Source organism: Pantherophis guttatus, chromosome 1, assembly GCF_059756535.1.
Source record: "Pantherophis guttatus breed Tessera chromosome 1, ASM5975653v1, whole genome shotgun sequence".
NCBI classification, from domain to species: Eukaryota; Metazoa; Chordata; class Lepidosauria; order Squamata; family Colubridae; genus Pantherophis; species Pantherophis guttatus.
Window position 1 is genome coordinate 34304052 of NC_142063.1, and position 27130 is coordinate 34331181.

General features: G+C 38.7%; 1 protein-coding gene across 1 annotated transcript; it reads right to left on the reverse strand.

Moving 5' to 3' along the window:
* Positions 1 to 1101: 1101 nt before the first annotated feature.
* On the reverse strand, positions 1102 to 26861 carry SGPP1 (sphingosine-1-phosphate phosphatase 1). Its single transcript, XM_034433560.3, has 3 exons — positions 25361 to 26861; positions 8213 to 8302; positions 1102 to 2988 (listed from the first exon to the last, which is right to left on the reverse strand). Exons 1-3 carry the CDS (start codon positions 26069 to 26071, stop codon positions 2434 to 2436), a joined length of 1356 nt encoding a protein of 451 aa, XP_034289451.2. The 5' UTR covers positions 26072 to 26861; the 3' UTR covers positions 1102 to 2433.
* Positions 26862 to 27130: the final 269 nt, after the last annotated feature.

Below are 27130 nucleotides of genomic sequence, written 5' to 3' on the forward strand. Positions count from 1 at the left end.
CTCTCAGGCATGTCCTCACTTTTTGCAAGCTTCTGTCAAGCAAAGTGAATGAGGAAGCCAGATTCATTTAACAAACCGTGTTACTAACTTAACAACTGCAGTGATTCACTTCCACTACTGTGACAAGAAAGCTTGTAAAATGAGGCAAAATTCATATAACAAATGTCTTGGACAGAATTGTGGTTGTACATCGAGGACTACCTGTAGAATTTTGCAAATTGTAAGGCTCAAATGAAATTAAAATGGTTATATTTTATAATGACATTTTATAATGTTATTATAAAATGACATTTATAAGTCATTTAAAATGACTTATAAATGAGTCATTTTATAAGACTCATTTTTCTGAGTCTTATAATTGCAAAACTTTGTTGCAAAGAGGCCCTGGGGAAACACAACACAGATTTCTGTGATAATATCACAGATAAATCAAAGGCTCAATTGCCTTAATTTACACAACAGGATGTACCGTGAACATGTAACCTGTAAGAACATATTCTTACAGGTAAGAATATGATAGCAGCAGCAATTTTTTGCCTTTACTGTACATGATCGTTTGCCTATCTATATTCTCCATATATACAATGTACACAGTAGGCACTTTTGGGACAGCTGGGAATAGAGATGAGGTCTGTGCAGCACCACAGATTCAAAAAGCATAATAGGATTTGCCTGTTCAGAACAGTTCCAGACACTGTGTCTCATTGGGCTCACACAAAGTGCCTTTCGCAGATGCCGTGTAAGCCCAGGAAAAGGTGCTTGTGATTTAATGGGTTTCCATCATGTGTTCCACATGTAATAAATCATCATTTGTCCTCTGAATCTGGTTTGCTGTGTAGCCCTAGTAGAAGCATCCATAAACGCAGTTTACAAGTGCATAAGAAGTTTGTAAACAACACATATACTGGAGCACATCAATTGCCTTAATGCAGTGTTTCTCAACCTTGGCCGCTGGACGATGTGTAGACTTCAACTTCCAGAATTCCCCAGCTCTGCTGGCTGAGGAATTCTGGGAGTTGAAGTCCATACATCGTCCAGCGGCCAAGGTTGAGAAACACTGCCCTAATGCATTCACTGTGCATTACACAACTGTGAAGATTGTTTTTATTTTGCTGTTTTAATACAAAGTCAGACATATGAGAGAATACACTCTTTTTCTGCTCTTCCTCCTTCTGTTTACCTTTCTTCTATGTACCCTGCTGTTCTCCAAAGATCTCTAGGACAACAAAGACCATGTCAGATGTCATTATGTCACAAGAAAAATAAAGGTTTTTCCCTCACTAGTTTTTGTTTAGACAGCAGCATGTCACTGCTCAGAAATAATAGGCTACATGACCTTAGATGTAATTAGTACCATAATACATTTGATTATTTTGTGGAGCAGTTTCCAAACAAAAAAGGACAACAGAACCTTTTTCACAATTTGATAACTGATCTAATAGGATGAGAAATATAATAGCATGGGAAATACAATGCAACAGTACAAGTTTATATGTTTCTTATTAAAGCCACCATTGTTATGAATATGACTTCATTTGAAATCAAGAAACTTTATGTTAAAAATATAATTTAACACTGCATTAATTTCAGCTATAATTAATGCCTAATTAAAAATAGGAGAATCAGGAAAAATGTATTCTTTCCAATAACATACAGTATATTACACTTAAAAATATCCATTAAAACAGTATTAGAATGTGGATTAAAGTGGGTAAGCCCCACTAAAGTTTTTAGTTTACATAATAAAAATAATTTTTATTAATCACGTTGCAGCCTACATTTTAAAATATCTAGCTAATTTAGAATATGTTTATACTACTTTATAGTAGTTGTGTATGTGTATCTCACAGTATGTGGTGCATTCCAACAGAAAGGCACAATTATCAAGCAAAGAATACAGTACATGGAATAAGTGGTTTGTGTTCACAAATTAAAAATATGCTAAAGCTATCAGGTGCTGTAAGCCAAGTATCATTAAATTTTAGGTTTATTAGCATAGCGTCCTACCTGTATGTAAAAATAGGTGTGTATATGAGAAGGAAAAAAAAGCTTTTTCATTACAACATAGCCATTTGTGGCTGAGGGATATGACATGGCTTTAATTGACCATAGATAGAGCTTCTGGATCAGCTGTAAACATAACTACTTTAACATATTTAAATAGAGAGAAAATGGTGCATTTATAGTCTGATGCGTATTTATGCATACACATAAATCCATTTGCTATTTATAATGTTGTTACAATAGTAAGACTTAAACATGGCATTTCTCAAGGACCTGAATCTATAAGGTTTTTAACCAGTATCAAAGATTTGAGCTCACTGCCTGCCGCATATAATTTTCGCAGAGGCAATATCATAGCACTTCTCAAAAGGCATTCCATCTCTCGCACAGATCAACTGTCCATCACTGTTTCCATATGAAGAAAACACACTAACACGTGGACAGTCCAATTAGGCAAAATAAGAAAGGAACCAAGAAAGTCACTGAGAATCCCATTGTTCCATAAGTAATATAGCGATAAGGCAGTTCAACTTCCATATGCTGTCGGGCTTCTCGAACATCTGCACTAGAAATACCAAAGACTTTACAGGCCAGTGGGATGGTGATCTTCTTCATGATCATTCTGACCAGCAACAGAAAAACTAATCCAATCAATAATCGCAGTGCAGCCTTTCCAAAGAGGTTTAAGGTGAGTGTGGGAACTAACAGAAGCATTTCTGGTGAAGGATCTAGCATTCCATTCAGTCTATAGGTAGCATAGGAGCCACAGGCAATTCCAGCACCGCTGCCCAAGATTTGAGCTGTATCTCCTCGGGATGTGCTCCACGTGTCTAGAGTGAAAGAAAACACCCCCAAGGCAAGATGAATACTGACAATGACTAGCGGAGCATATTTGAAAGTTAAGTTGAAATTATCTACTAGATCCACAGTTGGAAGGAAGACGACCAAGATGAGAAGAGCATAAAGAAAACCAGCAATAACATCCTGTTGCAAGAGATAGAAAAAAAAAAAAATTAATAAATTATATGAATTATGACAGTTTTACTGAATATAAATTAAATATTTTCAAAATACATTTCCCAGAAAATTATTTAGAGAAGATTCTGAAATCATACATTAAAAACAAAGGAAAGAGAAATAGATTACAGCGGGCACTCATGTTCGCTATAGGAAAGCATGTCTTTTTTCCAACACAGAACAATTAACAGTTAAGTACTCTTTTGGAGGAAGATTTTAATGTACAGTATCCAACAGTTACTGGGCCAAAGCAGTAATGCTATTTATTCAGATAAATAAAACATTTGTGGAACAAGATCACATGTCCCTGAAGATAATTTCCTGCATAAAACTTAAATAATCTCAATCATGCCATATCTCTAGTTACCATGAGAAATCTCAAAATGTGTACATCTAGGCAGAAGTTTATTTCCCTAAGACAACATTACTCAAAATCCAGAGGTTTAGGGTGCAGCCCCTATGTGTGCACAGCAATTCATGACAGAAAGGGGGTGACATTTATTTGAGGAAGGAGCCTCAGGATATCAAATGAGAACAAAGAAGCAGTAAGAAGAAACTATTCCTCCAGAACTTCAGAGAGTTGCTGAAAAAAAACTAATAGATTAATTTAAAGACAAAAATGAGCTGGACAAACGGTATACATAAAATGAGTGACAGAATTTTATGTACAAAAATGACATCAAGATAAAAAAATCATTAAAAAAAATGACATAAATAATTCCATTGACATTTTACATTTCTCTACTACAGGTAGTCCTTGATTTACAATGAAGTTACGATGGAACCCCCCCACCCCAAAAGCTACTTAACTATTTGGTTTCAGAGTTACAGCCGCTGCAGTGCCCTTGAGGTCACATGAACAAATTTGGGTGCTTGACAAGCCGCCTGCCCTTACAAGTGACCTCAGGGATATTGTATCACACCTCTGGTTATCTCCCTCCATCCTGCCCCGCTAGGTCCCCACAGGCTTTGGGCATGGTTCCCATCCTACTGGATCCTACACTCTTCTTCCCATCTCCTCTGTCACCAATCAGTCACTTATCTTTACCGCTGAACTCCTAATAGCAATAACAATAGCACTTAGACTTATATACTGCTTTACAGCCCTCTCTAAGCGGTTTACAGAGTCAGCATATTGCCCCCAACAATCTGGGTCCTCATTTTACCCACTTCAGAAGGCTGAGTCAACCTTCAGCCTGGTGAGATTTGAACTGCCACATTGCAGGCAGCCAGCAGTCAGCAGAAGTAGCCTGCAGTACTGCACTCTAACCACTGCGCCACCAAGGCTCATCTCATACTAAAAGCAGCTGCTTCTCTGCATGGCCTTCCTATATAGTGGAGGTCAGATGGGTCTGTCCTAGAAGCAGGCACCATTTCAGAGCAGCCTCAGTGAATCCAGGGACGCCCAGGGGAAATTCCCCAATTCAAGCTCTGCAGCTCCAGAGCTATTAAGATAATGAGCCATTAAGATGAGAAGCAGACTCCAGGCCTGTAGGGACCTGTAGGGACCTCAAGAGGAGGACCTGTAGGGACCTCAAGTGGAATATAGGGTAGCTCAGAGGATAGCGGAGGCTTTGTGAGGCCTAGGGTAGGGATATACTAAGCCTTCCAGTTTTTTCCCTGTCCCTGAGGTGCCTCTTGCTCACTCAATGACTACACCGGGGAGAGCAAGGATGAGGTTGTTAAGCGAGGAAATCATGTAGGTGCCTTTGTTTAAGGATCATCACTATTTGCAATAGCAGGCTCCATTAGGGATATAAGTCAAGGACAACTTGTACTCATATACAAATGGAATAAACATAGAAGAACCTATTTCCAGGAATTCTTTCCAACCTCTTTAGAACTAATGGCCAGAAGAGATCCCATATTGACTTCTGTGTAACAAAGAAATGACTTGCCTCTATGTTGAAGTGCATATTTCTGCTCTCCTCGAACTTTGCACTTGTGAATGTGTGTGCACTGGGAAGTAAAGGGCTACCAGCCTCTTCAAGATAATGCAGATGAAGAAATAGATTCTACAGCAGTGTTTCTCAACCTTGGTAGCTTGAAGATGGGTGGACTTCAAGTCCCAGAATCCCCCAGCACAATGATTCATTTAGTGACCGTTCAATGTTACAACATCATTGAAAAAAGTGACTGATGCCCATTTTTCACACCTATGACCATTGCAGCATCCCCATGGTCACGTGATCAAGAGTCAGACACTTGGAAACTGACTCCTATATATGATCTTTGCAGTGTCCCAGGATTGTCTGATCACCTTGTACGACCTTCTGACAAGCAAAGTTAATGGGGAAGCCAAATTCACTTAACAACCATGCTACTAATTTAACAACTGCAGTGATTCACTTAACTGTGGCAAGAAAGGTGATAAAATGGGGCAAAAATCACTTAACAAATGTCTCACTTAGCAACATAAATTTTGGGCTCAACTGTGGTCGTAAGTGGAGGACTACCTGTATTTGATTGAAGTAGTTATAACAGAAATGGGCAATTCTCCCTCTGTATTTTCCCTTTAATACCCCGGGGAGTGGCAAGGAGCAGGGGAGAGAAGCAGTTTGAATCTTTTTCCAATAATTTTCTGCTTCTCTACATTTAATACACGTCTTCTGCACCTGATATTTCCCTAATGGCCCTAGTGTCAGGGTTTCAAGTAACTCATCCTTCCAAGATCACCTTCCTGACTCCCTATAAGGGCCGGCTGCAGAGGTTCCCATGAGTCACATGACCAGGAAGGATGAGTGTTTGGAATGGCGCAACCAACAATGTTCTGAACTGATAATCCAATCCATGCATTTCTATCCAAAATGACATAAAGAATTGGATTATCAGTTCAGAACATTGTTGGTTGCGCCATTCCAAACACTCATCCTTCCTGGTTAACACATAAATTAACCCTGTGAAAAAGAGATGGGATGACTATGACTACTAAGACAGTTTACATCTGCATCTCAAAAGGGTCTAGAAAAGGAAACAAACTCCAAATTAAAAATTATTATATAAATTATAAATTATCCAACATTTGAGTGCATGTGTATGTTATCCATGCGCACGTATTGGGAAAAATGATTAAGTCTGTATTATATGTGCTTGTACTCAAGATTTTGGCTGTTTTAAGCTTCTTTAATTCAGGGAACCAAGTTGGGTAGACTTCTAAAGTCAATGCAACCTCTTTCACTGATAAAGCAAAGATTCATTCAAGTTCATTCGAGCTCATACAGATAGTCCTCAACTTACAACCGTTTGTTTAGTTACTGTTCAAAATTTTGTTGTTAGTTGCAAAGTCGTGTCCGACCCATCAAGACCCCATGGACAACGTTCCTCCAGGCCTTCCTGTCCTCTACCATCCTCTGGAGTCCATTTAAGCTCACGCCTGCTTCAGTGATATCCAGCCACCACTTCATTCTCTGCCGTCCCCTTCTTCTTTTGCCCTCAATCTTTCCCAGCATTAGGCTCTTCTCCAATGAGTCCTTCCTTCTCATTAGGTGGCCAAAGTATTTGAGTTGTTCAAAATTACAGTGTGACTTATGACCGTTTTTCACACTTATGACCATTGCAGTAAGTATTCACTTACCTTCCCTACTGGTTTGCAAATGTGCGCGTGCATGCGCAGAGCCTCGAAAAAGTAGAAAAATGGAACGTCATGATGTCTGCACGGGTGGGCGGGGCATCCCGCAGTCGCCCCTATTGTTTTGCCCGAAGTGGATAGAACCGGCTGAATACCACTACTGATCCCCACGGTCACATGATCAAAATTCAGATACTTGGCAACTGGCATGTACTTAGGATGGTTGCAGTGCCTCAGGTCATGTGATCTTCTTTTGTGACATTCTGACTAGCAAAATCAATGGGGAAGCCAGATTCACTTAACAACCATGTTACTAATTTAAAAACTGCAGTGATTAACTTTTCAACTGTGGCAAGAAAGATCATAAAATGAGACAAAATTCACTTAACAAATGTGTTGCTTAGCAACAGAAATGTTTATTCATTTATTTATTTATTTTATTTAAATTTGTATACCGTCCTTCTCCTGGTGGACTCAGGGTGGTGCACAGCCAAGTAAAAAACATCCAATACAAAATTTAAAAATTAAAAAGAATTATACCCTTTGGCCAAAAATTAAGAACCTTACGACTAAAACCCATTAAACAATTAAAAATCTAATATCTCAAAAACGGGAGGGGGGGGTTCACGCCAGCCCTGCTTGATGGAAGAGAAAAGTTTTTAGAGCGCGGCGAAAAGCCCGGAGATCTGATATAATCCGTATCTCCGGGGGCAAATCGTTCCAGAGGGCAGGTGCTGCCACAGAGAAGGCCCTTCCCCTGGGGGTCCCCAGCCGACACTGCCTAGCTGGCGGCACCCTGAGGAGTCCCTCTCTGTGGGAGTGTTGGGTTCAGTTGTACCTATATACCGTTTGTAGAAACAATACAGACATGGTTGCTCAGTACCTTTTCTTCCTCACTTCTCATTCTTGTCCCAATGCTGGTATACTTACTAAATACTAACCAGATCCAACCCTGTCTAGATCAAGATCAGTCAAGATAGTTGCTGCTACCTGATACAAAATGGGTCGTTCTGGGCTCCATCAGAGGAATAAAGGGGAAGCCCAGCCAGAGATTGAAAAGAAGGCCAAAACAGGAAGGAATATGTGCTTCCGTGCTCCATGCAACGTAACTTGTTTGACTGGAGGGAAAATACTTTGCAGTGGTCTCCAGCCTAATCCTGGTCAGCATGATTACTTTCTGTCTATCCATTCCCTCAACGGAGCCCTCAAACAGTTGGGAGTTTTGGATCTTCAGCCTTGAAATGTGGCTAGAGGGGAAAATGCTTCCTCTGCAGTAGAAGATAAAGCTAAAACTGAGAAGGAGTTGAACTCTACAGCAGTGTTTGTCAAAGTTTGCAATTTGAATTGGCTGGGAAATTCTGGGAATTGAAGTCCCCACATCTTAAAGCTGTCAAGTTTGACAAAGACTACAGGATGGCAAGACATTTAGCTCCGCCTTCTAGATGGATTAAACTCATCTCCAATTACCAAATGACCAAGTGTAGCCTAAATGTTGCTGTAAGAGATATCATCATTGTCTTTTACAGTAGAGCTTAAGCTGACATAATTTTTCAGAAAATATGCATTATAATACGACTATTGTTTAATGTTAAGTTTTTAATATTTGTGATTTTTTTTTCTTACCAGAACTGTATGCATTCCCATATATACTCGACTGAAACAAACCAGAGAAGACCAGCAAATTGCGAGAATCAGCCCGTATATGAAAGGATACTAGAGAAAGAAAAACAAGACATATTGTTTTGAATCAGATAACTATATAATTTCCCAAGTTATTTGCAACTGAATTTTTACAATACATGGATGCCATCATTCAAAATAGTAACTTACAATACAGGCATAAAATACAATTATCATACACTTTTTTCACTTGTTCGTCCTTGATTTCAAATTTCAGTACATTCAATACACATTTTGGCAATTACATCTTCATCATTTGTACATAATTCAGCTTCAAATTCTGTCTTCTCTGCTCAATTCCAAACCTCCAGCTATCAACCTTGAATTTTTCTCTTAACTATGTGTACAAAAACTACTGAAAACTAAATCCCTCTGTAACCAATTGTTCCCTTGGTTTCATTTTATAATCTCAATCTCTGCTACCTGCTATCATCAGGTAGACAACAATTTGGCTGTTGCAAGTGAAAAACAATATAGACTGCTTTTTTGAAATTGGTAAAGCTTTCTGCTCACAGAAAGAAACAAAACCAACTCTTGCATTTTGTTCTTCTTTCACCAGAGAAGTGTTTCTCAGTTAAAGATAAATTTCTAAGTGAAATCCGAATGTATTTGATCACTTGGTCTGAATTATTTTGACTTATGATCATTAATTATGTGCCATCAAGTCATTTTTTCTCCTAGTGGCCACGTAGGTAATTTTCTCCATGATGATTTATCCCAAACCTGTCCTTTCATATCTCCCAATGGTGTACTCATCGCTACTGCTGCTGAGTCTGTCCATCTTGCTGCTGGTCATCCTTTTTCACCTTCTTTCATTGTCTTAAAAGTCCTCTTTCATTTTCATAGAAAATTCAAAAATTCAACCTTGCAATAAACTGTTGGTTTGGATGTAATAAGATTCCTGCTTTGAGCAGGAGGTTGGATTGCAAGACCTCCAAGCTCTCTTCCAGCCCTATGATTCAGAAAACAGAGGACAAGAACCATACAACTTGGCATAATTCTGATATAACGATTACAAACATACATGGTATCATTTACAAAGTCCATCCTGCTTGTCTGCAGCTAAAATTATTTTAGGACTTGTTGGAACACTCTTTAGGACTATGTTGCCTCACAATCTGTTCTAATATTAACAGACTATCCTCCTTTCAAAATCTTGGATTTGTACCATATCTCTCCATAAGGAATAAGTAACTATGGCTTATGAGAAACCCAAGTACTGGAGCTAGTTAATACAAAACAAGACATGACCTCTGAAGGACTTTTGCACGAAGAGAGCATAAGATATTTCATTTCACATACCATATAGTTAAAGAATGCAACTCGTTATCTTAAGATAATTAAAAAGATCCAATTCATGGAGGATAAGATTAACTGACTAGCGACTGCTCTCGATTCCTATTCCTGGAAAGCCAAAGATGATGTTATGCTCATATTCTCCTTGTGAGCATCTGATAGAGATCTGGTTTATTGTTGAATGTTGGACTAAAAAGACCTTTGGTCTGAGCCAATAATAATGTTCTTATTACTGTTTGTGACCTTCCAAGGGCAGACAGAAATGCTGGCTCAGTTAGAAAGCAATTACTTGTTGAGGATTTTCAGGCATACAGTATAGAAAATAGCAAGTGCTGGTAATAGTTCCTTTGGAGACTTCTACTGATCTGTCTCAGCTGCTGGTCCCTAATTTCCACCTATTAGATATTAAAATGCAATTCTGTAATAACATATATATTGGCAATTTGTAGCTTTTCTATATAAACTACCCAACCACTTAGCTAGTATTTTCTTCTGTATCCCCTCAGAGTTTAATATGAATTGGCATGGATTGCTTTCCTTTCTTCTTTGAAAAAATAGTATATATGTGTGTCAGGACACAGCCAATTTTAAAAGAAATAATTAAGCTAAGAGATAATGTGCACAAGATTATCAAGGAGAGACTTACCCAGTTTCAAAAACAACCTTGATCATACACTCACAGAGAAGAATTGAGAAAAGACATCTAGACCAAATTATTTGTCAAGCGAAAATTATTGGTTTGTAAATTTAATAATTTAATTCTATCATGATTCTGAGCAGCATAAAGTATCAATTTAAAACAATAGAGTATAAGCAAAAATATCCACAAAAATAACAGAATTTTGGCAAAACAATCAGCCCAAGATGTTCATTTAAATACAAATTCATTTTCAGAAGGCTCTGAAAGTTGTATTTTCATAAAGTAACCAGTGCCCATTTAGATAAAACTATATGCTACTTCAGCAAACAAACAAACAAAAAAAAACTAAGACTTTTATGGTTAACCATAATTCATTGAAGAACACATAATTAAACATAATTATGGTTAACCATAATTCATTGAAGAACACACAATTGACTGAATTTACACAAGCCTCAAATCATGGTTTAAAAACAAGTAAACATTAAACCAAAACTAAACAAGCCACATTCTAGCTTATCAGTGTATTGTATAATACATATTGTTCACATCACATATAACATATACAACTGAATGAACAAACTGTTCGTGCTACATATAAATTCATATTATTTGACAAATATTCATCCTAGGCAATAGACCACATATCACACTCATTACGCTTATATCAGCTATTTTCTTAAATTTTCTCCCTTATAATTATTTTCTTTTTCATTTTTAGTACTTAATCTGACAATATGCACCAAGTTACGTACTGATTGTTTAAATGTAAAGATAAAGGTTCCCCTTCCACATATGTGCTAGTCGTTCCCGACTCTAGGGTCAACTCCATTTCAAAGCTGAAGAGCCAGCGCTGTCCGAAGACATCTCCGTGGTCATGTGGCCAGCATGACTAAATGCCAAAGGCGCACGGAACGCTGTTACCCTCCCACCAAAGGTGGTCCCTGTTTTTCTATTTGCATTTTTTACGTGCTTTCGAACTGCTAGGTTGGCAGAAGCTGGGACAAGTAATGGGAACTGTTAGGTGGCACTTGGGATTCGAACTGCTGAACTGCCGAACTTTTGATCGACAAGCTCAGCATCTTAGCCATTGAGCCACAGCGTCCCATACTGATTGTTTACTATGTTCATTATTTTCCCTATCAAGCACAACTACCTTATTTTTTAATGTAATTTTCTCATCCAGACTCATTTTGTCTGTGGTGATAAAAGATACACACACACACACACACACACACACACACACAACTGCTTAAAGTGCCCTTAAGGAAACTCACAGCCAATTGAAATGACCCTGTGTGGTGACAGGGAGAAAACAAACTTAGGAGCCTAAGGCCCAGTAAACCAGAATGTTTCTATTCACTGACCATATCTCAAAGATAGCACAGCTAGCATGCTGACCTAGCAGGAAGGGATAAATAAATTTATCTAAAATATTCCTGCGTCATGCTTAATTTTCAGTGTTTGCCTTTTCCTTTGTCCTGCCTTTGAAATGTAATGGACCAAAGATATATACTGTAAATTCTGATTCTGTTTTTGCTCATAGCCACTCAACAAAGTATCAAAGCTGTCCTAGGAATCTAGTATATACTGTATTATTGTTTGTATGCACGCAAATAAAATTATGTCGTATCTTCAAAGTGATTTGGTTGCTTTAGGTGAGCCAAATTTTGGGTGCAACACATCATACATTCTGTCAATTATTTGCCACAAATTATTCATGTTCTCAGCCAATTAACAGCTTCATCTGCATAGACATGAATAGACATTTATGCCCGAAATCAATATACTCTTCAGCAGCAAATGGTCAACATTTATTCATAAAAACATTAAATAACCAAGGAGATTGGATTGATTCTTTTCCGACTCCTTTCTCCATGCTAAATCAATTTATTCTCACACATGGTTTATTGCCTTCCAAAACCTTTGTTGTTGCCTTCAGCAAACACCTTCAACTCTTTCTTTATGTAAAACATTCCATAATACTAGTCTAATACTTTATCATACACTTTCTCTAAATCAACAAATGTAAAGTAAACTTCTTAAGTCAATGCACTTCTCAGTGACCTGTTGAAGAACAAAAATTTGGACTGCACATTTCTGCCTTGCATAGAGCACACTGCATTTCCTGAATTTTATTTATCTCTTTATAAACACTGCAACATCAAACTTTCCAAATGTTGAATACCTTCCCAGCACCACTTAATAAGGTCATAACCTCCCTACAATTCATGCATTCACTTTTGTTACATATCTCCACAGAGGAACAACAGTGACGTTCCTTCAATCAGTAGTCTCACTCACATTAAGCAATTTATACAGCTATTCCACAAGCAAAACACACCAATATTTTAATATTTATCTAGCTATAACCATCTATTCCTGCAGCGTTACCAGGTTTTTCAACATTCTTAACAATGTATGATCCGGGGTGAAATTCACTTCCCTTCCCTTCCGATTCGCCAATGTGCGCGCGCCATCGTCTGCACATGCACAAAGCATTCTGTGCATGCGCAGAGGCTTAAAATGTCGCAAAAAAGCGACATCATGACATCCATATGGGTGGGCGGAGCCTCCCGCAGCCTCCGCTACCAGTTCGCCTGAGCTGTAGAGAATTGGCTGGATTTCACCCCTGGTATGATCTTCTTTTGGTCATTTTTTTCTTGGACACTAACATTTTTCATACTTATTTCAATTCCCCTCTTCAACATATCACTATCATTTCCATATTGATTTCCCAAATACTTCTTTCAGCATTCTCTTGCTTCATCCCAATCATTCCATCATTTTCATTATTATTTCCCAGCTGCTGGCTCCTTGTTTAGCACTCTTCCTTGATTTTCATTTTTTTAAAAAATTCCCATCAAAATTGGTTAGCATTTTTTCTGCCTCTTTTTATCTTAACAATCTCTACTGGGCTGAAGGTACAACTGGCTGCCAAGGTTGGCTTTGAAAATTATCCCCCAGCAACCTGAGAGGAGAAAAACATAAACCAGGCCCGAAGATCAAAAGCTTGTTCAATTATAGAAAAAAGGGTAAAGGCCATGCAACTGACAAAGAATGACAATTCTTCCAACATTTTATATATTGAAATATTTGCAAATTCTTTGCAAACCTCTATTTATTTTATAGTAATTTTATTACAATCAATTGTAACATTACAATTGTAATGTTTAATTGTAAAACATTACAATTAAAAAGGTAGTACAAGTTAAACAAATTAAAAATAGAAAGTGTGGAAAAGAAGAAAAATAAAAATAAAAAAGAAGGAAAGAATAAGAATATGGTAAAGAAAAAAGGAAGCATATAAAAAAATTACTTCCTCCTTCATCACAAGAATAAACAATTTTAGTAACTTATCACCCTCTCTTAAAATACAAACATTTCCCCCATATCTTAGCTATCAACAAATCTGTACAGCCTAATTGCTTAGTCCTGTTCTGTATTTACTCTGTATTAATACCGTATTTTCCGGCGTATAAGACGACTTAACACATGAAAATCTTCTCAAAAGTCGGGGGTCGTCTTATACGCTGGGTGTCGTTTTCCTGTAACCAGGCAGACCAGCCTGAAAGACTCTGACGAGCCTTAAATGGCTCTGGCGATCCAAGCTCTGACGATCCCAGCTTTGCCTGCTAATCAGGCAACTCAGCTGGGATGCCAGAGCCATGAAAAAGAAAAAAACTTTTTTCCTTTTACGTGGCTCTGCAAGCTCTGATGATCCCAGCTGAGTTGCCTGCCAATCAGGCAACGCAGCTGGGATCGCCAGAGCCCTGTAAAAGGAAAAAAATTTCTCCCTCCAGCTTGCTTACCTTAGCTGCTAATCGCAATGCTTGCCTTGCTTCGCTTGCCTGAATCCATTCCATCAGCAAGCCACTCCCTGCCTGCAATCAAGCAGGCAGGAGTTGTGGACTTCAACTCCCAGAATTCCTCAGCCAGCAGAACAAAGCTGGCTGAGGAATTCTGGGAGTTGAAGTCTACAAGTCTTAAAATTGCCAAGGTTGGAGACCCCTGTTTTATTGGGTAAGTTTTTTTCCCCTTTGGGAGCTTTAAAAAAAATAGTTAATTGGGGTTTTTTTTAGTTGTTCTTTTTTAGACCTAGCCATTTAAAGTTTAGGAAGTTTTAAATTTAGTTTTCATATAAAAATAAAAATAAAATAATATTTGTGCAGCTTTCTGAGATTTAGTGTGTTTCTGTAGTGTTTCACTCTAACTACACAAACACACAAAATCTCACAAAGCTGTATGTGGAATTTTGTGTGTGTAAAGTGTGAAAGTTGTTTTTTTGGGGCTTTTTGTGGCTGTGTGAGGTTCCTGCTTGTTACAGGGGCCATTTTGGATCTAGCACAGCTGCTTTTACATTGTGGGTGAGCCAGTTGATGTTTTTTAATTTTTATTTGGTGTGCGTTGGAAGAGGGGTAGTCTTATACAGTGAGTATAGCCCAAACCCTATATTTTAACAGGAAAAGTCGGGGGTCGTCTTATACGCCCAGTCGTCTTATACGCCGGAAAATACGGTAAGTCTAAGTGTTCTTCTCCTGTAACTATGATCCTTAGTTTCTCCTGATTCCCTCTTAGTGTCCAATTTTCAAAATCTATCCCATAATTCTTTTTGTATTCAAAACACCAGCATGTTCCCACAGAAAGAATTCTTATAATTACTTTCAAAATCTTATTGCAAATCCATCTTCAACATATAGAATAACAAAGTTGGAAGGGACCTTATAGGTCATCTAATCTAACCCACTGCCCAATAACAATAGCACTTAGACTTATATACTGCTTTTACAGCCCTCTCTAAGCGGTCTACAGTCAGCATATTGCCCTCAACAATCTGGATCCTCAGAAGGATGGAAGGCTGAATCAACCTTGAGCCTGGTGAAATTTGAACTGCCAAATTGCAGTCAGCCAGCAGTCAGCAGAAGTAGCCTGCAGGACTGCCTTCTAACCACTGCGCCACCTCAACTCCTCAAGCAGGAGACTCTATACCATTTCTGACAAGTGGCTTTCTAATATCTTCTTGAAAGCCTCCAATGATGAAGCACCACAACAAACAACTGGGTGTGGTGGCTAGGATTGCAGTAGCTGCCTCTGCAAGGCTGTTCTGCGTAGATGGCAGGTGCGACCATTAGCTAAGACCATATGGGGCGCATGGGGTATGTTCCTCCCCTCTTTTCTCCTCCTCTGGCCTCCCTTCCTCACCTTGTCTTGTCTGCATGGCAAGCAACGAGGAGACCAAGCAACATGTGGGGCGCGTTGCTTGGCCTCCTGCTGTGATTGTGGCTGCAAAACCAGGCATGCTTTCTGGGGGCGGCAGACTGAGCAGCACCCATGAAGCATCTCTTTTGTGGACGGTGGGATGGCCTGCTGCGACCATCACACCATTAGGCAAGGAGGGTGCAAGGGGTATGTTGTTTGGCCTCCTGCTGCGTTTGTGGCTGCAAAAGCGGCCATGCTTTCTGGAGGAGGCGGCCTGAGGAGCACCTGCTAAGCAGCTGTTTTGTAGATGGTGGGATAGCCTGCTGAGACTCTTCGGGAAGCTGGCGCAAGGGGCCACTCCTCCCCCCTGCCTCATACCGGTACATGGGGGGGGGAAATAAGACCCTCCAAAAAGAAGCCTTAGCTGTTTTTTCCTGGGTCAAAAGAAAATAAAACTTGGTTTTATTTTCAGGTAAACACTGTAATAATTCAAGTTCACCATGTTTTTTCCCCAGACTTTGAGCATTTGTATATAGGCATTTGAGATCTTTATGTCTGACTCTACCTATGCTTCCTATATCTCCTATTTGGTGTTTGAATTTGTCTTTCTTCCTATCACTCATCATTTGATTTGTTTTCTATCTGTACCCTTAGTCTGCTTCTAACTTTTCAAAATCAACATTCTGGCCATCTTTTTGCAGTTTATTCCAAAACAAGATATTTTAAGTCCTTAAATTTGTATTTAAAACTTATTTCACTAAAATTTGAAGGAAGTTACATCCGGTGTAGTAAAACATGATATTCTGAAAGTTTTTTTAATCTGAAAAGCAGTTAACACGCAATTTCCAAAAGTGATTAAGAAAGGAAGTATGTTAACCTATGTCCATAAAAGCATTAACCATGTTTTGGGCAAAGATAACACTCTCCATTTCCTAGAGCTCTAACACAAGGAACAATTGTTTGGAATATATGTGGGCAATGTGGGCAAAGTCCTCTCTTTGTCCAAAGAGGAATCCCAAAGAGCCAATCCATTTGCCTACTCTTTATTCCTCCACAGTTGTGAGCTCTGCTCTTAGCAAACACATTTTCAGATAACCATTTCTTCACCCTGAAGAACCTCTTTGCAAACATACATTTAGAGAAAAAAGTGAATATAACAATTCTGAGTTTACTCAGAAATAAATTCACAGTTTAAAAAGTTGTTTACTTTAAATTCATTCACTAGCCACTTCAATGGATCCATCACAGCGGTTCTCAACCTGGGGGTCGAGACCCCTTTGGGGGTCGAATGGCCATTTCACAGGGGTCGCCAAAGCCCTCTCTCGCCCCCCCCCACGCCTTCACTCACCCTCACCCTCTGCCTCTGTTGGAGGGCTGCGTAACCCAGCGTGCAACGCCCCACGCTTTAACAAAGAGAGTGGAGAGAGGTTGCGTGCGTGCATGTGGGTGTGCGCGCACGTGACTAGAAAACATTCTAGTTCAGGAAAAGTCCTGGGGAGTTCAGGGACTCTCTGCTGCTGCCGCTGCCGCCGCCACCACCGATACCTGCAGCTGCAAGAACCCAACAGAAAAAGTTTGGGTGAGTAAGTTCAGGGATTCCCTGCTGCCACCTTGCCGCCTATGCGTCAGTGGTGGGTTGCTCCCAGTTCGCACCAGTTCCGGTAGTAAAAAAATTTAATAGTTCGGAAAACCAGTAATAAGATTGGCTGGCCACGCCCCCGAACCAGTTCCCGGCCCGGTGGCCGTTCGCTTACCCCGCCCACTCCCAATCTATTGCTGCCTCCTGAGTCCCAGCTGATGGCTAGAGGGAAAAAAACTATTTAAATTCTTGCCGCAGGGCTTCAAAGGGCCGCCTTACAGCTGATCAGTGTTAAAAGAAAACAAATGACTAGGCCGGTGCCTGCAAAAATAGAAAAAACAGCTCCTTTCACCTTCAGTATAGATTAATTACCATAAGTTGATTTGATCAGCCTCCCGACTCTCAGCTGGTTTGTTCTCAGCTGTTTTGCGCAGGTCTCTGTTTTGTTGCTAGCTACAAAGAGGTAAATTGCTGGAGCAGATTTTTTTCCCCCTACCTATGCTGAAAAAGCGAAACTGAAAGTAAAACAAGATCTTTGCTGCAACGTGACAAAATGAGGCAGAGAGAGATTTCTTTTTCTTTTTCCTCACCAAAAAAGGTAGGTGCAAAACTGCAAACAATGGGAAATTTAGGGCAAAAGAGGAGGTTCAAGATTTTAAAACACAAAAGAAAAAAAGCTCTATTTAACTAGGGAATTGTAATAATTGAGATACTGTATATTGTGTTGAAAGCAGAAATGGTTAAGTTGTGGTTTGGAGGAATATATGGGGGAAATTATTTGGTTTATTATTATTGGTAAATATAGTTAATTGATTTGTAAGAAATTGGATTGCATGGAAATAATTGGAATATTCATGTTCATATTGATTAATATACAAAAAAGATAGTTATATAACTAATTGATTTATATTAAAATGTTGAATTTGTATTAAACAACTGTATAACATAATTACATAATTAACCAATGTGAGGATGGATATAAAAATAGATGACAATGGGAAGGGGTATAATATAGAATAGAAGGGAAAAATTGAATTTGATTAAGATTACAGATGAGGATGAAGGATAATAGAAGGTAATAGACAGGGGTAATAGAAGGTAATAGACAGAAGGAAAAGAAAGGCAGGACTGGACTCATTATCAGTAGCTAGTTAGTTCATTGTTATCAGTGACTCCCACTGATTCTAAACTCATTTTAAGACTGGGATTGGTGACTACTGAAATTTAAGTATTCACCATTGGTCTCAGAAATCTTTGATTTGCGAGGACCTGTCAGAAATCACTTTTTTCAGCCCTCTGGGTAGTCCTTTTATGCATATGGACTACTCAGAGGGCTGAAAAAGTTATTTTTGACTGGTCCTCGCACTTTTGACCAGTCCTCGAACTTACGACTGTCCTCACATTTTACGTTTTGCGCCCTATCTTGTCACCATGGTGAAGAGAAGCAGTTGTGAAATGAGTGACATGGTTGTTAAGAATGCTACAATGGGCATAAATGATGACCAGTCATAAGTACGAGAACCGGTCAAAAGTGCAAGGACCTGTCAGAAATCACTTTTTTCAGCCCTCTGGGTAGTCCTTTTGTGCATGTGGACTACTCAGAGGGCTGAAAAAGTTATTTTTGATTGGTCCTCGCACTTTTGACCAGTCCTCGAACTTACGACTGTCCTCACATTTTACATTTTTCTCCCTATCTTGTCACCATGGTGAAGAGAAGCAATTGTGAAATAAGTGGCATGGTTGTTAAGACTGCTGCACGGGCATAAATGTGAGGATGGTCATAAGTGTGAGGACCAGGCAAAATTGTGAGGACCTGTCAGAAATGACTTTTTTCAGCCCCCTGAGTAGTCCCTATACACATAATCATGGCCACCCGGTCACATGACCAGCTAGCCACGCCCACCCAGTCACATGACATCTAAGCCACGCCCACATAACCGGTAGTAAAAAAATTTAGAACCCACCCCTGGTTGGGGGTCACCACAACATGAGGAACTGTATTAAAGGGTCGCGGCATTAGGAAGGTTGAGAACCACTGATCTATCATGTTAAAGATGGCAAATATATTTAAAGATTAAGGACGATTTCTACTTCCACCACCATCAAACTGTTTTTCCCCTTAAGAAATGACTTATGTACAGTATATTCTTACTTTTTAAAGTGAGGTGGCAAATTGTAGAATATTGAATATTAAAACGTACCAGCATATATATGGCTGTCACAGCAACATTATGTAAAGTTCATGTAGAACCAATGTTTATGTCACTTTATATATAGAGTGAGTTTTCTATCGAAGCAATCTGGTTTACCCAAATATGGGAAGGAACATATTGCTTCCTTTCGCCTTTCAGCCCTAATCCAGAAACCCTCAGGCAGTCGCTTTCACGACAAACTATTCTTTGTTAAATTTATATTTAATGACCTTTATTTCTTTGTCAGTAAATGTAAATATAAATATAAATTTAAGATGGCTGACGAAAGCTTAGTAGAATAAAATTTTAATTATTTTAGTTCCAGAGCTTGCAGAATGTCTGCTTCTTTGTTTATAAATTATTTATATATATGTGTGTGTGTGTGTATACATACACAGAGACACGCACATATATATACACAGAGACACACACATATATATACAAACACACATACAATATATATATATATATATATATATATATATATATATATATATATATATATATATATATATATTCTATTGTTATATACAGACTTGTGAATTCTATAATGAAGGAATAATTTTGTTGTATTCTTCATGCATGTATGGAGAAGGCTAATGAGAAAACTATAAATTAGAGGACAGGTAGAACAAAAAAGAGGTTTATTTCACTATCTGTATCTTTCACAACTAAACTCCATTATATTCAATGAGGTTTATTCCTGGGAATTTCTGCACACAGCCAGTCTTAATTATGTGAAATGCTATTGGTATTTTTTAATGTAAGTATGACTGAAATAAGCAGCAAAGCTTGCTGAGTCAAAAATACTTAAAACAGAATTTGTTGCTTGGCAGCATTCAGAAATAAGTACATAAAAAAAGATTCCAATTAGGATTTCGCCATTGGCCAGACAGAGACGTGGCAACCATTATGTTTCTACAAATATTGGCTATTAGACCTTTTAAAACTTTCACTATTTCAAAAAATCCATTTCTATTTTTTTCTGAACTAATTTTTTCCTGAGAATATCCTGGAAAAAAGCTCGGCCAAAAATTCTTCTAAATTAAGCATCTGCCAATAGCTTTTAGAAAAAGAACAATAGTTTCAGGAAACAATCTCAAATGTTTATGAGGGCAGGCTTTGAAAAGAAACTCATTTCAGGTCTGAAGTGTTTAATACTTTAAATTTATTGCACAAATGTTTATGAAGTAGGCATCAACAAAAAGCCCCACATATAATTAGAAAAACCTGAATGGACCTAGCTGGACAGGAATTCTATGTCAAGAGGTACTATTTCATGACACCATCAATGTCTTCCCTAGTGTAGTCAATGATTTGTTGCATTTACAGTCTTCCAGTGAGCATCCATAACTAATGATAAGACTTTAGCTTTAATCACCATACCACATAACTCAATTAGAAAACAATCCAGTGATTACTTTGCAAATATATAAATTGATTGATCAGTAAATGCATGAAACATTTTATTTAAAGCTAGTTACTTATGGCCTAAAGCATGCGTGCATGTTTGTGTGTGTGTAATGAAGGAATGAATGTTTTATGTTAGAAGGGTAAAAAGTAATATATAAAACAGTTGTCAACAATGGAACTTGCATGAAATGCTGTTATTGGATTAGCCCAATAGCCTATCTAGTTCAATGTTTTGCATCTCACAGCAATCAAACAGAAGCAGTTTCCAGAAAATAAATTCTTCTTGGTACATGTTATTCCCAGACAGAAAGAGAAATATTTGTACTTACTAACTAAAAAGCTCCAAATTAACTACAAGTTCTATATGCTATTCAGCCATTTTATTTGAGTTGGCCAGCCCTATAAATCTATGAGATAAATAAATACTGGATTTTTTTTCTTGATAATAAACATATTGTAGACCTGTAATTATTTAGACTGCCATTTCTGGACCTTTTCATCTTTCAGCTATCCATTTTAAGGAGAGGAGACCTGAATTACGCATAGTATTGCAAATATTCATATTTATAAAAAATCATTATTTGGCCTGTTTCCTTTTTGATTCCTTTTCTAATAATTCCAAAAGAATAATTCTCATAGCCTTTATATTATTTAATTTAAAAGTTCACCAATATTTTAAACTATGCATCAGAGATGAGATTTCCATCTTGATCTGATTTAAAATAATTTTGACTTGATTAAATTGTACATGAAGCACTGAAGACTTGCCTCTGGCGTTTATGCATTAGAAGTTTCTATAGATACTGCAACCTCAGCAACACTTCACTGTATTATCAAAATGCCTGATGTTTGCTCCTCAGCTAGTAGAATTTCAAATCTTTATAAGATACTCATATGTCCTATAACTCAGCTATTAGAGATCCAGAATAATAATATTTAAAATGAGCATATTCACATTCTTTGAAGGAGTCTCTTTAAATATTTTTGGAGAGGGAAAAATGACAAGTATGTGGATAGTTTAAATTAAGGAAGGCCAATGCTCCCAAGGATTCATATTTAAAATATATCAAATAACTATATAGTACTATTTATTCTTTCCCAATTGCAGTAATCTAGACATTTTCACTCTGGAATACAGTATGATAAATTTCAGGAACATATTTAGTACAGTCCTAATTATCTGAACAGAAAAAACCCAGTTAACTCCAAAGGTGTACTAGTGAATGGCTGATCCAGTGAAGAAGGTAGGGATTTCTTATACTAAAGTTAACTTTGTGTTTTGCAAAAGAAATAGCTTCCATAGTCTGTGTTGCATAATAAACTGTTATTCACTCACTTATTACTAATTTCCCTGATGTCTTAGATAACAAGGCATGGCCAGTGGTAAAATCACTGAGAAAATCTCAGTCTTTCTCACATACCGGTATCTCCATGATGGAAGGAAAAATAGACTTGGTACTAGTTCCTTCCTTTCCCTATAACTCCCTTGACCATTTGGAGCAGATTGATAGGAAGGAAATCTCTTCATTTTACTAGACTGGAAGCTGCCTGCAAACTGAAAAACTCTATCAAAGTATAGAAGGAAGGATTTCAATCTTAACCAATACAATAGTTTAAAATTAATGAAAGGAAATATAAAAGTTAAACAGAACTTCACCAACAGAATCATAGATACAACTTTTATTAATTTAGTAATATGTTGTCATAATTATGTCAAAACTATATATATAAAGTATTATGTCATAATTCCTATCCACCCAAATTCACTTCTAACTTAAGCAACTTCTATCATAAGGTGGTTTCCAGAAACATGCAATAGCTTTATGGACGGAAAACATGAAAGACAACAGTAGAATGAATACTTAATATTCTAGAGCAGGCTTGTCCAACCCACAGTCCACAAGCTGCAGGAGGCTCTGGACAGCTAATAATGTGGCCCCACAAGATTGTAAACTTATAACATTATTATGTGATTTTAGCAATATTTTTCATGATTTGACTGCATGGTACTTGAGTGCAGAATGTGTAGGTCAGGAGTGTCAAATTCAAGGCCACAGGCTGAACCTGACCCATGAGGTGCTTAGATCTGGCCTGCAGGGCCGCCCTGGAAACAGCGAAGGACCAGCCCATGGTACCTCTGCCAGCAAAAATGAAATTTGGGAGGGTCTTCCAGACTCTATTTTCAGTTGCAACGGCCTCCTGCAGCCCTCTGCCAGCAAAAAGAGCTTGGGGGGGGGGCGAGCAACATTTTCGCTGGTAGAGGACTGCAGGAGGCCATCAAGGCTGAAAACGTGGCCCGGCAGGGCTGCATGCACCCACCCCGAGCTCTGTTTTCACTGGCAGAGGCTGCAGGAGGCTGTCCCAGATGAAAACGGGGCCCACTGGCAGAGGGCTGACATGAGTGACGTCGAGTTGATTGTGCCCACCCTAGCCACTCACCCCTGCCCCCCAAGGTCAAACACAATCCTGATGTGGCCCTCAATGAAATCGAGTTTAACACCCCTGGTGTAGGTGACAATGGAACACTGTGTATGGGAGGGTGAAAAACTGCATATTTCAGATGTTACATGCGCTTGTATGACTAGGCAAGTAAAATGCAATGTTTACTAATAATACCTATGTGATAAATATGATGTACGTGTGCCTGTGAAGACAGGTGTTTATTGTTATTAACCCAGCAAAAAAATGCTAAGCTTACATGCTTACAGACATGTAAGTTTTCTTGTTTAACTTTGCACATGGGCTTGATGTATTACTTCGTAAAATAATTTAATAAGTTAAATAAAAACTTTTTAGCAGCTATTTTGGAGTAACTACAAAAATGAATGAAACAGTTTTTTGCTTATCATATTGATACATTTACATATACAGCACTGCTAATACTTGAAAAAATGGTTACTTGTTTATTATTTTTTTACCTAAACATGGCTTCAACATCATGTCAAAAAAAACAGAACACCCCAAAAATTGTGAATGAAGCAAAAGTGTTCAAACAAACATTGTCAGACAAATACTTTTCTGTTGAGACAAATAATAAGGCAGTATGCTTAATTTGTAGGGAAATTGTATCAGTTTTCAAAGATTACAACTTGAAAGGACATTATAGGCAAAAACATGTTGGGCTAAATTCAATGCATATCAAGAATTGTTTCATAAAGACAAAATAGCAGAACTGAAAAAATTGTCATCTCAACATTTTTTAAAAAAATTTCAATTCAAACAGACTCTATTTGCAAGTTAATTATGTGGTAGCATGTCTGATTGCAAAAAAATCAAAACTATTTCTTGATGATAAGTTTGTTAAACAATGTATGGAAAGCATGACACATTGTCCTGATTTTTAAAAAAACATTTTTTCTAAAATCACTTGGTTTTGTCACACTATAGCCAGGCAAATTGATGAAACAGGTAAATCTATTAAAAGAGCTTTGAAGAGTAAAGCTGCTAATTTAAATTTTTATCCTTTGGGAATAGATGAAAGTACTGATGCTACAAATACAAAATGGCTCAACTTCCCATTTTTATTAGGGGCATGGATAATTGAGTACAATTTCACTGAAGAAATGGCTTCTTTGGTGCCATTAAAAGACATAACTAAATGTCTTGATTTGTATGATGCAGTAAAAATTACATTAAAGCTATTTTTTTTTACAAACATATTTGGTGTAGCTACTGATAGCACCACAGGTATGGTTTGTAAAAAAAGAGAAACTTTTAAAACTGTTAGAAGATGGTGCAATTGCCACCAGCAACTGATGCTTGATGAAATATCACTGCATCATATATATAAAAAAAATTATGTGCAAAAGTTTTGAACATGGATGTCATGCAAATTGTCATCAAAGCTGTGAATTTCCAGATCCAAGGGACTGAATCACTTCCAATTCCAGGAGTACCTTAAAGGTATGGTTGCTGGTTATAGGGATATCATTTACTTTTCTGAAGTAAGATAATTAAGTCGGGGTAAAATATTGAAGTTTTTATGATTTGCAAAATAAAATCAAGTCATTTATGGAATCAAAAAGAAAATTTGTGCCACAATTTGAAGCTGAAAAATGGCTCACAGATTTAGCATTTATGGTGGATTTGACCACTCGTTTAAATGAGTTAAGCATGTGTTTTTAAAGTAAAAATCAACTTTGCTGTTGCAAACAATAAGAGCATTCAAAATGAAAGTTAAATTACGACTTGTTCAAGTTATGGCAAATAATTTTATACATTTTGATACATTGACAAAACACAATCCTGTGAAAAATATGCAGCCTTGCTTTCCATTTTGATACCGGAATTTGATTCTAGGTTTCAAGATTTTCAAAAAAAACCATCAATGTTTTTAGGGAAATGGGCCCTATATATATTAGAACTTAAATGTTAGTTTACTAGAATTCTTCTAAACTGAAGAAAATTATTTAAGATAGGAAAAATTCTGGAATGCTTTACTAATCTCCTCTGTAAATTGTGACAAATCTCTAAATCAATTCAGTAATGTAGAAAATACTTCAAAATTCTAACTAAGGGAACAGAAAGTAAATTTACTGTTTTGTTTTTTTTTAATTTTCAAATTCAGGCATGGCCTATATCATCTGGCTTCAGAACTAATTCTCATGCCGTTAAAATGCTCCAAAATTCTTAGCTATCTAAGCATTTACCTGGGAACAGATACTTTCCATTTTAAAATGGATTAGAAAAGTAAAATCTGTTTCATATATTCAGGAAATTGTTTCACCAGCCACAACCAAACATGAAATATCTTAATATAAACTAGTTCTTACCTGCCACTGTCCATAACTGAGTAGAAATAATGAGACAGGAATGGCAGTGCCTGCCATGGCGTGAGTTGAGGGCATGCTATATTCAGAATTGTAGAAAACCTCCAGCTTCACTACCGGGGGAGAAGCAGGCCTTGGCCAACGGATAATATCCTTGGTGCACTGACCAAAATACATGATCCAAACCCAAATGATGATGAGTCTCCTGCCCAGCCAAGGATCCACATTCCAGAAGCAGAAGGAGAAAAACACCATGTAGAAAAATTCATTGCCCAGTTCTGTGCCAAAGCTGAAGAGGTAATAAAGGAAAAAATTATGGATTCTGAACTTCTGCGATATGGATTCTCCAGTTAGAGAGTTGCGGCGAGGGTGGCTTTTTGAGACCCATTTTTTCCGCTTCTCTAGGGATGCTGGCTGAGATTCCACTCCACAGGTGTCTTCGGAAACCATCCCATTCTTCATACCATTTGAGTGGCTCTCCTCATGTTTCTCCTCCGTGTTCCAAGAACCTGGGGACCCGCGTTGCCTGCCACTTTCACCCTGGGGCTTGGCAGCGGTGCAGTTCCCGTTGGCCAAGGGGGGCTCTGCGTCCACCGTCTGAGCAGAGGAGACAGACCTCCAGTCTGGTAGTGCTTCCACGCCGCATAGTTTTTGGAAACGGGCAACTTTCTCGGCATCCTGCAGGTAACAAATCAGGCGATGGAGCAGAGACATGCTCGTTCTTCTGTCAGAGGGCAACTCAAGAAGGTAAATCCGAAATCCAGGATGGGGAAGGGGAAAAAAGCAACAACAACAACAACAACAACAACCAAAGCAGGGAAAAGATCTGGAAGGACTTCAAGGGCAATTGTCTTGTTTCCAGCAGAGCGGAGTTTTGTTCTTTTTAAAGTGAGAAACGGCTTGCACAACAAGGGGAGCCGCTTCAGCAGATTGTCATCGGACCAGTGGGCGCAGGGAGGGAGCTAGGGCAGGTGTGACTTCATAAAGCACCCTGGGAAGGACACCAATCTTGCTGGCTGAGAGAAGGGAAAGGTGGTGGTGGGGGGGGGGCGAGAAACAACGGCAGTAATATATGGGGCAGGAGAGGAGGAGCTTCGGGATAGGGAGGAGAAAGCGAAGCGAAGCAAGGAAAAAAAAAACCCTAAAAAGAACTCAAGTTAACTGCAGCCCAAAAAGACCCAGGAGAGGAGGAGGAGGAGGAGGAGGAGGGCAGGTTAACCCGTTGGGGCGCGAAGCTGCTGAGAATGGGTTCACCTCCAGAAAAGAAGGAAGCGAGCTTGACGGAGCGGCCGAAGAAGAACAGCTCCGGATGGGAAATCACGACGCTCCGAAAAAAAAAAGAAAAAAAAAGGCGGCGTCAATCGGGCGCTCAGTCAGTCGACCCGGCGGCCGTCCCGCCTGACATCCCCACGCAAGCCTCTCCCCGCTCTTCGCTGCTCCGCGCAGCGCCAATTCCGTGTCAAGTCCCGCCTGCGCCTGTGCCTGTGGCTGCTCTTGCTGAGCTGGGGCGCGCGCACGCGCGATTCATCCTTGTCCGAGGAATCCGCTGCGCGGGGGCGCGCACGCCAGACATGAACCGCAGGGCGTGCGCGAGCTGGCGGAATGGGGATGGGTGGGGGGGGGGAAGGAGAGGGGGAGGGTGGCGCCCAGGTGTTCCCTCCCGTAAGTTGCTTCTTAGCCGAATCTGTATCCCGCCTGATGTAGCTTCTCTAAGGCATCTAATAAAAGCCCACCAAAACTGATAATCACAATATTAAAGCTAATACACATCCC